Genomic DNA, 12,969 nt, shown 5'->3' with positions numbered 1-12,969 from the left:
ACTCGATGATCTCCAGAGGTCCCTTCCAACTCTAATGATTCTGTGGTAACTTTCAGATTCTTGAGATTTTGACTAAATTCTGTGTATCTTCAGACACGATTCCGTCTATTCAGGCAGGCTTCCCAACCTCCTTCAGACAAAAAGAAAAAAAGCAAGCAAAACCAACAAAACATTTACATGAAAAGGAAAAAGAGTGTGGGGTGATTCTTTGTAGTAGTTATGTTTGATTTTTTTCCCCATTACATAAAGTTGAGGAGCTTTAACTCCATACTAACACAGTTCAGTTCCAGTAAGACAGACCTCTCAGCATCTGCTCATAAAGTAATTCCTAGAGGAAAGTAAACATAGGAAATAACAGGATATTTAATCATGTCTTAGCACAGTTTACAAAACCTGTCCCATCCCATGTCATTTTACATGGGCAAATCCAGGGCCAAGAACACTGTCATTATACCTTGAATAGCATTCCAAAGGAGAAAAGGTATCATAGGATCATGGAATGGTTTGGGTTGGAAAGGACCTCAAAGATCATCCATTTCCAACCCCTCTGCCATGAGCAGGGCAACCACTGCAGTGCTAGAACAGGCTTTTTTTTTCTTTCAGAGTAGTTAAATATTTTATGAGTACCTTTCCTTCCACAGGGAAGAAAATAATCTCTTCAAAGCGTAGATCAGCGGACGCTACCTGTCATCTCTTGTCATAAGAGCGCAATTCGTATGCATTTAACTCATCAGGCTATCATCTGCATCTCTTTCTTTCCATGGAGCCATAAAAACAGATGGACTAATTGTCAGCTCATCTCAATAAACGCCTAAGCACCGCCCGGAGGCTGGCCCCTGCTCCCCCGGGCCGGTACCCTCGCCTCACACACCCAACAAGCATCCCTGCCTGCCGCCAGGCAACGCGCTAGGTCCGCGGGGACGCATCGGCGACACAGCGCGAGGAGTAGGAGGAGGAGCAGCGCCCCCCGCCCGCCCCGCCCGGCTGCAGCGGGCGGCGCGCAGGGGCTGCGGGCGGAGGAGGGCCGCGCCGCCGTCGCCTGCTTCCTCCGCTGCACCGCGCGTTCGGCTCGAGGAACAGCCATCGGGTTTTTGTTAGCTCGGTAACCCGTTCGCTCCCGCGCCACAAAGACGAAAGTGGCCGCGGCGCCGCTTCTCGCCGCCAGGAACAAAAAGCGTTATTTCGCGTTGTCCCCGGGGAGAGCCCCAAGAAAGGGGAAGTCGCGCCTTCGGGGGAGTACGTTTGAATGCAGAAACATACTGCATCCTCGATGCAAAATTCCGCCTCGATGGGGGAAAATACGCAGTAAGAGAAAAGGGAAGACCAACAGATTTTCTCCATCAGCCTTCTCAGGAGACATGATTTTAAGGAGACGGGGGAAAACACCGCCTCTCGAATGACCGGCATCCCTGACATCTGGAGACACGCCACCTCCAGCCGCGGGGCAGACTGTCAAATAGGGGCAACAGAAAAAAAAAAACCAACAATAAAAAATTAAACCTCTGGAGACGCCCGCTCGAATCGCGGAAATCCGCCCGCGGGAGGGGAAGGCAGGCTGAGAAGCCCCGGTGCCCGCAGCCAGCCAGCCGGCCGGGTGGGTGGGTGTGCCAGTGGTGGCAGCCACAGCAAGGGGTGGCAAGGGGCAAGGAGACACGGGCAGCGGGATCCGGCAACGCCGCCCGCATCCAGCCTGCAGTGATACCCTGGGGCAGCAGCAGCCCCCCGCCACTGGCCCCCGCCGCGCTCACGAGAGGAAAGGAAGTCGGGGGCGCGGAGCTGCCTCCGGACCCAGCGGAGACGGGGGAGGGGGAGCGGGCTGCGCCCACACCGCGCTACCGCCCCTCGGCCGGCCGCAGACCCCGCCGCAAGGCGCCGAGTCCCGGCGAGCGAGGGCCGCCTGACACAATAGACAACGGGCGGATGAACAGCGCGACCCCGGTCCCTCTGCGCGTCACGGCTGCCGCCCGATCCGCGCAAGGGCGGCAGCATCCTCACTCACCCCTTCGAGGAGGCTCGCCGCGCCGGGGAGGGGCCGTCCCTAGCGGTGCCGCCGCCGGTGCTCACAGAGCCGACATCCCCAGCGGGGCGGGGGCGGGGCGCTCCGGTCGGTGTCCCTCTGGCAACGGCCCCAACGTTATTCCCTCCACATAGCGGCTAACGGGCAGAGCGGGGAACGACACTGCGCAGGCGCCACTCGAGCTCACACAATGCGGGGGGGGAAGGAGGGGGAAGTACGCAGGCGCGCAACGCCCTGCAGCGGGGAGGTCGCTTCGCGCGTGCGCTGGCTGCAGACAATGACCGGCTCCGTTCCCACTGACGGGCGGCCGTAGCGCAGGCGCCAGAGTACGCAGCGGCGGGCGGTGAACGCCGATTCCCGCTCCCGCCGTTGTCCGTTCCCCCCCCCCCGCCTCGGTCATGACTGGACCTGCGCTATCCGCAGCCACTGCGGGGCTGAGGACGTAGGCGGAAGGGCTGCAGCGTGCGCAGGCGCGAGTGCTGCCGCCGTCCGCAACAAAGGGGGGCGAGGAGGGGCTGCCTCGTGCCGGCGGTGGGTGGCAGGCGCGGGCTCCACCTCCCAGGGCGCGCTGGGACTTGTAGTTTAGTGCGTTCTTGTGCACGCGGGGCGTGGCCGGCCCCGAGTGTTGCCCAGGGGCGGCCGGTAGCAGCGGCCGCGCTGGGGAGCTGGCGGCAGCTGGGGGCCTCCCGGGAACGCGGGAAGGAGGAACCGCCGTTCCCCACCGGCGCCTCGGGGCAGCGCCGGCTGCTTCCCCGGGAGCCGGCGGCGACTTCCTCATGCGGGCGCCGCGCGAGGAGCCCGCCCTGGAAGAGTCCCTGGAGCGGTACCAGAGGCGCCTCCAAGGTGAGCGGGCTCTGCCGCGGGGTGAGAGCGGGCTGCTTCTCCCGCCCGCCGCTCTCGTGTTCTGTGGGAGGGCTTCGCTGTACCCGGCTGCCTCCTACCGCGGAGCGTTGCGGGGCTGGGCGGTGCGGAGCCGGGGGCCGGGCTGGGCCGTCCCGCCGCTCTCCGAGGTGGACGTGCTGAGGAAGCGCGTCCCGCCGGCTCTCGGCGCGGCTGGCGGCAAGAGGGAAGTTGGAAACACGGCCCCAGCGCGGTTGGTTGGAAAAGTCCTTAAAGATCATCAAGTCCAACCGTTACCCCAGGACTGCCAAGTCCATCACTTAAGTTGTTTTTGGTCCTGCCTGAATCCGGTCACTGGTGCAGTTAAAGTCACTGCATGGAGGTGTACGATCAGAACTTGGCTCTGACAGGGCCGCTGCCTCTTCTGCCGGGTTTTTGGTTCGTGCAAGGGTGTTAGCTGTCATTGAGATTCCAGATGTGGTAAAGAAGAGGGTACAAATTGCTTCTAACGGGATTGATTATTTCCCATGTCATAACCTGTTTTCATACCAGTTGCCTTATCCAAGAAGTATATAGCCTGGGAGAGAATGCCTTAATCTCTCAGCTATGACACCTGGGCTTTACCAGCCTTCAGACTGTCTCTGACTAGCCAGACTGAGTGTCCAGATTCTGAAGAAAGGCAGTAGGTAATCTGTGGGTATGTCACCCCATTTGGTGCAGAAAGTTGTGGTTTTGACACAGTGCCCACACATCACATGTTGTGACACGAGTGAATTAAAGTGTAGTTGTAATATAGATATGTCACTGCAAAAAGATAGATGAATTGAAATAATTTTACGTATCTACTTGATATTTGATTCTTAGCAGGTATTTTGTATTTTCTTTTCAAAATAGCATCAGTCCTTTGCACTGAGGATGGATTTTATTTGCTCCAGAAGGCAGAGCTCTGAAGAGTCACTTCTATGGAAGGGACTTTTCAAAGAACTACCTGAAATGAGGTGGAGCAAGGAGGTGGCTGATACTTCCAATTAATGAGTGATAAGACAAGAGGAAACAGCCTCAAGCTGTACCAGGGGAGGTTTAGAGTTGATACTAAGAAAAATTTCTTCTCTGAAGGGTAGTCAGGCATTGGAGCAAGCTGCCCAGGGCAGTGGTGGAATCACTGTCTCTGAAAGTGTGCCATGTTTAGTGCCATGGTTTAGTGCTGGACATGGCAGTCCTAGTGTAAAGGTTGGACTTGGTGATCTTAAAATTCTATTCCAACCTAGCTGATTCTGTTTCCTTCTCCTGTAGGTTTAGTGAGCTAGTAGATGCTGCTTGGCGCTTGCAGGTAGAAGAGTTAAAATGACAAATACGAGAGCATCTCCTAATATGCATACAGTTCCTCTTTTGATATGTAAAAGGAATTAATAAACCCCTATGAACTGCCATACATAGACATGGATAATCTTGGTACTATATCAGATTTCCTTTTTTTGTGGGTGAGTATGGAAAACCACTGGATAGTTTTCTTGGTTTTGATTTGGACTTTTCATGGAGGCAAAGTATTGCCTATTGACTCCTGTTGAAAAAAGAAGAGTGATAAACTAGGATTTTTCTGCTTAGTAGATCTTCTAATGGCACTGTGCCTTTGCTTTGAGCCAGTATTGTCATTCACAGAGACATAACTTAATTTAGAAAGGCTACACTTCAAGGGGTTTTGTTCATTTCTGCTACACTAGTATAGGTGTAACTGCAAGCTCAGCCAATGTGGAAAATTTGGTGAATTTCACAAGATAGTTCTTTTAAGAGTGTTTGTGATTATCTTTTACCTAGAATACTTTTTCATGCTTGTTTGCTTGCTTTTATGCAGATCTGGGAAGAGGCTATGCTGTTACTGAAAAATTTTAATAAATTCATGTTCTCCTTCTGTTATAGCTCAGTGGTTGACCTGCCTTTCATTTTAGCGAATGAAGGCCAGTCAGTTCTACCTAGTCCAAATGGTGGCATGCAGGCAGTGGAGAAGTCGGGTTTCTTCTGTTCGTCCTCATCCAGGGACATATGGAGGTGTGAATTCTGGAGCTTGCAGGTAGCGAAGTGTGCTGTGCCAAACCTCCATCTTGCTGGGGAATCCACCCGCCACTGGATACAGTGGTTATGTTGGGCTGCTTGAACTCCGTGCAGAACTAGATGTTCTCAGCTTCCTTGGGTGCTAACGGCACATGAACCTGAAGACTTTTGGTTTCCAAGCCTACTATGTATTCCCATAATTTCGGACGCCTAATACTTATTCATGTAAATGTTCTTGTGCGTGTATAGTTTAGTAAGCTTGATAAGGACTTCATAGCTTGTTTCTTTATTCAGAACAGGCTTGTCATGAAAATGTTTTTGTAGCATTTTGCAACTGAGTTCCAATCTTTCTGATTTTCTCTTAGGCTCTTTTTGTATTTTGAATGTTCCAATAGGACATTTCTCTTTCAGCTAGGAAATCTGTTAGGGTGCTAGGGGACATTCATATACATGATCATAGTTGTGACAAGCTTTTAGGCTCTTGATATGTGAAGTTTTGAAGCATGCCTTTATGCCAAGTTATCTGGACATTGTAAGTGACATCTTTAATTCTCTGCTATCTTCAAAGGGCCTTTTTCAAGAATTTTGTATCCTGGGCTGCTCAACTGTGTATAAGAGTACTATTAGAGTTCACAGTATTTAATAATTGGTTACATGCATTCTGTTCACACAACTTACTTTCATTTTATTTATTTCTGACTGGAAACATTATGGTTTTTAAATAATTCTAGAATACAACGTTCTGGTGGCTGTTTTACTTTCCATTCTGGGAAACATGGACCTTTTCCATACAGTGCCAAGGTAGATTTAATTTTGTACATCCAGGGGTGCCTCTTGTTTGAGTAGGTATCAGTAGGATATTATCACAAACATAACCCCAGTGCAGGGCAGTAAGTTCCACTGTGTTTCTCAATGAGCTGTTTATTTCTCAGTGATACGCAATTTTTGACCTGTACAGCATTTCTCACATCATTACCATTACCATTAGGAGTTTTCTGTAGGACAGACAGATGATTGTTACTCTCAAAGTTGTCAAACCTAACTCTTTACCTGTTTTGATTATACAGTTACACAGCTTGAGATTTTTCCTCCAAATTTGGGTCATTCCTGTTATCTGGATTCTGTAATTTCAGGTGGTATGCCTTGAGCATTATTTGATGGTTTTGAAATACAATGTTCTTAAACTGCCTGTAATGCTCAACAGTATCTGTACCCAGGCTGATATGCGGCAACAGGTTATTACCACCCGTGCTGGAGATCAGAAGAATCATTTTACAGCTTATTCAGTTTCATGGAAGGGTGTATAAGTTCTCAAAGAGTAATTGATTATTTCAGTGCAGTGACCCCTGTTGTAAAGGGGTATAAGTCCCTCAGAAGACTGGTACACAGGGAGCCCAGGTGTTCAGTGAAGTGAGTGTGGTAGCCAGAGGACAGAAAGCAGGACATAACTGGTCTTAAGAGCCCAACAGGGCAGTTCTGAAATAACAAAGGTCCTGTAATAGGGCTTTTCCTGAATAGCATGGACCTTTTATGATGAAAGTCTTTAATATTGTATGTGTAATACAGATTTAAGAGGGTAGTACTCATACAGTTGGGGTTACTGGGCTACTGTGTAAACTTCCACAGAATTGACACCATTTCAAAGTCTTTGGTTGATCATAACATTTCTATTAAAAAGTTATTCTCAAGGGAATAGAAGTATTTTGTAAAGGAGAATTAGTGCTGTGCTAGTGTATTCACATTAATAACTAAAAACTGGTAGGCATAGTATGAATGTCCAAGTGCCAAGAGCAGAGTGTGATGGCTTCCTGCTGCTTTCCCTTTTTCTCCCAACAGCAGTAAATATTTGGAGAAGACCGTTTAGAGGGTGGTTCTTTGTTTCTAGCATTCACCTGGTTCCTTAAACAGAGAACTATTAACTTACTTTTTATGTTGAATTTTCTGCCTGTTTGGTAAACAAACAGCACTGGCTTACTTTAGGGCCATAGTCAGTATAAAAGGAGGAACAAGGGAGGGGAAGACCATCCTTTTTAGGTACAGTGTCTGGTAAAAGCATCTTGTAAATCTACCCTAAGAAGATGTGGAAATTATGTGCTGTATTCTGCTTCATTACCAAGTGCAGTGTCTTACATAATTCACAGAATGAAGATGCAAGCTCTGAGAGCAACAGGTGAAAATAAAAGACTTGTACAAATAAAGCTGCATTTTGTGGCTGCTTTATGTGACTCTAAAAATAAAGCAGGAAAGACGTGAAGTCAAAGCTGTCCTAGAAAAATGAGTATATGGCCCAGTTATACATTAGCTGTGACACTGAAGCAACCAAGAATTAAATTGTAAATGGTAATTTGTAATTGTAAATTTCTGACTTAGACTTTTTATTTGTCAAGTATTTTGAAGTATGCTCCTGAACAGAGCGTGTAATATTTATTTAAGGGTGGAGAATTTTTCAGAAGGAACTGGGAAATGCTTAGAGTTTCTCACACGTGAGGGACTCCAGACTTTATCTGTATGCTTTATGCTTTTCAGAAAGGGCTGCTTTAGGAAGTAATGACAGTGAATGCTGCAGCTCTAGAAAACAGTTTCCTCCTAAAGATAATAGTTTGGTCAAAACTGCGTTGAAAACCACCTATTTCTCATATAATGCAAAGCAACTATGAAGACTGAGAAACCAAATTAAATGGATTAATAATTTTGAAACATCTGAGTGTTAAACACGTTAGGACTTTTTGAGGTCTGGCTAGTGAACAGCCATGTGTTGTTATTGTTCAGTGTTTACTAGGATTTTATCTTTGTGGCATAGGTAGTAATTGATAGTATACTTTCAGTTTCAAAACTGTCATGTAATATGTTAGTAGCATGGCAGCATACCAGTGTTTGGCAGCCAGTGAAGAAACATAGCTGCATATTAGAATCGTAAGTAAATTCCAAGACTACAAAACACGATAAAAACTTGACAAGCAAATTCTCAGTTTCAGGTTTTTTAAGCAATTATTTGGGTCAAATGCTACCCCAGGAGAGGTGCAGGATGTATAATTTCAAAGTGTCAATAAAACATTAAAAGTTGATATTCTTTTGGACAGTAAAGTTTCCTTTAAACCATAGAATAGTTAGGGTTGGAAAGGACCTTAAGGTCATCTAGTTCCAACCCACCTGCCATGGGCAGGGACACCTCACACTAAACCATGTCACCCAAGATCCTGTCCAGCCTGGCCTTGAACGCTGCCAGGGATGGAGCACTCACAACCTCCCTGGGCAACACATTCCAGTGCCTCACCACCCTCACAGTGACGATCTCCTTCCATATCTACCCTAAACTTCCCCTGTTTAAGTTTGAAGCCATTACCCCTTGTCCTATCACTATAGTTCCTAATGAAGAGTCCCCAGCATCCTTAGAGGCCCCCTTCAGATACTGGAAGGCTGCTATGAGGCCTCTTCTCCAGGCTGAACAGCCCCAACTTTCTCAGCCTGTCTTCATATGGGAGGTGCTCCAGCCCCCTGAGCATCCTTGTGGCCCTCCTCTGGACTTGTTTCAACAGTTCCATGCTCTTTTTATGTTGAGGACACCAGAACTGTACACAATACTCCAAGTGAGGTCTCACAAGAGCAGAGTAGAGGGGCAGGATCACCTCCTTTGACCTGCTGGTCACGCTCCTTTTGATGCAACCCAGGATACAGTTGGCTTTCTGGGCTGCGAGCACACACTGAAGCCGGCTCATGTTCAATTTCTCATCAACCAATACCCCCAACTCCTTCTCCACAGGGCTGCTCTGAATCTCTTCTCTGCCCAACCCGTAGCTGTGCCTGGGGTTGCCTCGATCCAGGTGCAGGACCTTGCACTTGGTTAGGTTAACTTCATGAGGCTGGCACTGGCCCACCTCTCAAGCATATCGTGTCTGGAGCTACTCACCTCAGCAAATGACCATTAGTAGCTGAAGATGACCTGTTCAAATCTGTTCCTGTCCCCTGTGAGTCAGCTGCTTGTGTAAGCTGATCTGCAGGCTCCTGGACAAATCCTGTTGAGGACTTGAGGCTCCCTCGTTGGTGCTCAGTGTTCAGAACTGAGGCTCATGTTTCCTTTTTCACTAACTGGTCTAATTGTCTGTTTTGTCAGTTACTGTTTCACATAAATTTTACAGTGTTTTTTTTTTTAAGACCTAAAGAATCAATTCCTTCTTCCCTAATCTGCTAGGAATATTTTCTGCTTGGGAACCAAGGGGTATCAGGAAGTGAACTGTTTGTTGAATTTGCAGCCAGTAACTTCAAGTAATCTTTCTGAAAACATGATTAGAACTGGACCATTACCTTTAAATGACAGATTTATGGCAGCTTTTTTTATACAGTTGTAGTTTGTTTTCTTCAGTTTATGTTGCTTACCACGTCTACTGGATGGAGTAATTTTCTATGTTTTTCGGGTAATTCTGTTGTTTTGGATGGCTGATTCCTTTGCTAAGCTCTTTATTAACTCCCAGGGTATTTTCTATGGCATTTCTAAGTTCATGAATGAGGTAGCTTTGGTGCTTTCATTTAAAGGAGTGCTCTTTATAGACAGTCTTGGGCAGTGTCAGAAAAAAACATCTTTTGTTTAGGTAATGCAGGCATGGTTCAATGCGTTTTCTGTTTTTATTGTTTTCGTTTCAGTGGCAAATTGTTTTTACAATGTTTTTTTTTTCAGTTCCTCTCCCCACCCTCAAAGCTGGTTACTAATTTGAACATACAGCCATCTCTTCCCTCTTTTATGTTGTATTTTACTTCAGAGTGTCCTGATTCTAGCCTTTTGTGTGTGTATGTTTTGTTTCTATTCTTCTCCTTTTTGACAAGTTCTGTGGGTCTGTGATGTGTTTCCAATGTAAAAACATAAAATAAAATTGTTATTCAGCAGTAGTACTGATTTTCCCATATACCAAAACCTTCTACCAATTATATTTATACAAAGACACTTCTCTTGAAAAAAGATACCTATACTATATCTTCAGGGAGTGATACTTAGATTTTGTAGTTACAGTGGGTACAGAAAATAACCAGAGTAATCAGTGCTTCTTTCAGGACAGAGGAATCATAGAATGTTTTTTGTTGGAAGTTAACTTAAAGATCATCTGGTTTCAACCTCCCTGCCATGGGCAGGGACACCTTCCACTAGACCAAGTTGGTCAAAGTTCCGTGCAACCTGGCCTTGAACACTGCCAGGAATGGGGCAGCCACAACTTCTCAGGGCAAAGATGTTTGGGAGGATCGGTCCCCATACTAACCCCTGAGGAGCACCACTTGTCACTGATCTCCATTTAGCCATCGAGCTGTTGCTGTAACCCTTTGAGGGTGACCATCCAGCCAATGCTTTATCCACTGAGTTGTCCATCTGTCAAATCCGTGTCTCCAATTCAGAGACAAGGATGTCCTGCAGGACAGTGTCAACTGCCTTGCACAAGTTCAGGTAAATGTGAGGTCAGTGACTCAGTACTCAAAGGAGTATCTTTATTCAGCATGTAGAATATATGGCATGTGCTTTTTGAACATTATTTAATGTTTCTGTCAGGGCTATATTGGTTTTGTCTAAAGCACTTTCCTTAAATGAACTTAATCTAGTCCAAAGTTGCATTTATGTTTAGCTTAATTTAGGGGCAGGAATATCTTCATATCTAGAACAGTGTGGTCTTGATCTTGGGTTCAGACTGCTGGTTGCTTCTGTCTCTGAAATAATAAGAAGTAATACATTTCTTTCTATTAGGTGTTTCGTCAGCTATGTTATTGTGAAGGCATTAGGTAAGAGATCTGCCTGTCCCTTGTGGCAAGTACATGATTTATATGTGGTAGTTGACAACTTTACATCATTTTTGTGGAGCCATTGCTATTTATTTTTTTCCTAATTTTTATTTTTTATGTATCGGGTTTGATCCATCTGGTTTTGTTGTTAGCTTGCTATTTTTAAAAATCATCTCAGATCCTTTAAACTGAAAACCAAAGAGCTTTATAGTAAACATGTTTATTATTTTTTTAAAGTTTTAATCCTGATAAGTCCAATTTCATATCCTCATCTGTTTCTGTAGGAAATAACACATCACTAATGTTTTATCAACTACAGAAATATTTGTTTGGATTTTATTCATAGAATCATGTTAGGATGTAGAAAAGAAAAATTCTGATTGAATTTTTGATATGCAAATCATAGTACTGCATGCAAGCTTTTTGCTGCAGTATGTTTTTACTGAGGCCCAATAAAATGTGCTATTACAAGAACAGCCTAACTGAAAAAGTTAAGTAGGATGTATGAGCACTTAAAAATTAATGACTTCTAAATTCATTACAAAATTATCATGTCTTAAGCAAAGGTAATTTGGTGTCCCATACTTTGCATCCATGGAGGTTCTTTCTACTTCTTTCATATTTAAAAAGAATATTTTTACATTGCAGAAACAAATTTAATCTTTTAACTTGGCAATGAGTTTTCTTTTATCCCAGTCCTTTTTTTAGGAGAAAAAAAAAAAAAAGCTATAATGTCCTTATCACCTTTTACATGCCCAGTTCAACTTTTAGTGAAGTAAATGTTAGCTTTTTGGTGTCTAATGAATGTAAAAAAAGACCACGGGAAACTCCTAACTCCCAGTTACCCAGTGGGTAACTTTGCTTATGGCAGTGTCTTCTATAATTTGGAAATCAGCAAGCTTTCAAAAATGTGGAAACGTTATTCCAGGGACAGGACAGTGTAGTCAAAAAAAGTAAACATCTGTGTGCCACTGATAGTGATTTTAATGTGTTTCATCACTCCTGCCCAATAAATTTATGGAAGAAAAGGACAGAACATAAGATGATCTATGTTGTCTTTTAGGATAAAGTAGTGGCCTCCAGTTCAGAAGCTGTAATACTACAGAAAGAGAGGAAGTCTAGGAAAAACTGACTTTTGGCTCTGGTTTGTTTTGATTTGTTTTTCGTTGCCTTTGGAGCAGATATTGATAGTCTGGTGTTCTCTGACAGAGGTCTGCAGTGAATGGGGAAATGAAGGCATTTTATTGCTATCATATGACACATCCGGTAATAACTGGCATTGAACACTTCTTGGCAACCACTGGTTGTAACATAGTTGGCTAAATATTTAAGCCATTGCATCAGTTAAATACTTCTACCATTCCTCAATTAGTCCTCCCGCCCTTGTAGCATCATGGAATGCTCAAGAATGGATGAATAGCTGAAGTATGCCAATAGAGAAATATTTGACCTAACCCCCTCATTTTTTTTAATTTTTTTTTTACTCATTGCCTTGTGAATTGTATTTAGTTTATTATAATGAATTCTAACTATTTAACATGTATGTTTTATGTTTTCATTTACATTGACCTCGTTAAAAGGATGGGTTGTCCAAAAAAAGAGGCGGTGTGAGTTGTGATATGACTGATTCTTGAATAAGTGCTGAGAGAAGATTAGTAGGTAGAAGTGGGTAATGTTTTTATTAAAAACTAGCACTGCTAAAAAGTGAGTGGTGGCTAGCATGCTGGTCTGAGGACCATGTTCTTAAATATAATGCTTTTGGGGGGAATATTTATATCTTATAAGCCATTTGTAAATTACAGCCAAGCAGAAAAAAAGATGGAAAAGGACTGTGAAAACCATTTTTGGGGAGGACTCAAATTCCCAACTTCAGTCAAGATGATGTGAACTTGAAAAAGGTAGATAAAGTGAAGGCAAAAATACATATCTAGCTTGTAAGGAATAATACTCTGTTTCTGATAATAGAGTAGCTCGTGAGGCAAAGGTTTAAAGCTTTATTCGAATAAAGAGAGATCCCCACCAGACACTCAATTTGCTTTAAGTATCTACTTGTTTTATACCTTTGTCATCTGCAAAGTTCCTTCTCCTTTCTTCTTTGGCTTAGATAGTCAGATGTTACCACTACCTGGTCCGCCTTTAGTGGAATTTTTTATTCTATGTACATAAGTAACAGTTTGCATAAGATAGGCAAGTTTCACAAAGCTAAGCAAGTTTTGCAAGGTTGAACAAGTTATCACATTATTTACATCATTTGTTTTTCATAGAAACACAAGTCTTTTGTAAGATTCTGTACTTTTTAACTGTTC

General features: G+C 44.5%; 3 protein-coding genes across 12 annotated transcripts in view; 1 reads left to right on the top strand and 2 right to left on the bottom strand.

The window, feature by feature from the left end:
- The window catches only part of CEP170 (centrosomal protein 170), a 102,239-nt gene extending 99,986 nt beyond the window's left edge, over positions 1-2,253 (bottom strand). For all 8 annotated transcript variants that reach the window (XM_065680150.1, XM_065680151.1, XM_065680154.1 and 5 more), the window contains exon 1: positions 2,000-2,253. The gene's annotated coding sequence lies outside the window, so the exon portion shown is untranslated. The remainder of the gene's footprint in view (positions 1-1,999) is intronic.
- On the bottom strand, positions 2,061-2,795 carry LOC136015940 (basic salivary proline-rich protein 4-like). Its single transcript, XM_065682590.1, has one exon. The coding sequence runs from the start codon at positions 2,793-2,795 to the stop codon at positions 2,061-2,063; it is 735 nt and encodes a 244-aa protein (XP_065538662.1).
- Positions 2,267-12,969, top strand: part of SDCCAG8 (SHH signaling and ciliogenesis regulator SDCCAG8) — a 117,530-nt gene continuing 106,827 nt past the window's right edge. For 2 of the 3 annotated variants that reach the window (XM_065680159.1, XM_065680160.1), the window contains exon 1: positions 2,267-2,860. In XM_065680159.1, the coding sequence (XP_065536231.1) occupies positions 2,794-2,860 (67 nt within the window). In that variant the 5' untranslated portion in view covers positions 2,267-2,793. The remainder of the gene's footprint in view (positions 2,861-12,969) is intronic. The other variant, XM_065680158.1, reaches the window with a different exon arrangement.

The sequence above is a fragment of the Lathamus discolor genome, chromosome 5 (assembly GCF_037157495.1).
Source record: "Lathamus discolor isolate bLatDis1 chromosome 5, bLatDis1.hap1, whole genome shotgun sequence".
Taxonomy (NCBI): domain Eukaryota; kingdom Metazoa; phylum Chordata; class Aves; order Psittaciformes; family Psittacidae; genus Lathamus; species Lathamus discolor.
The sequence above is the reverse complement of the archived record's forward strand: the minus strand, read 5'-3'. Positions and strand labels throughout refer to the sequence as shown.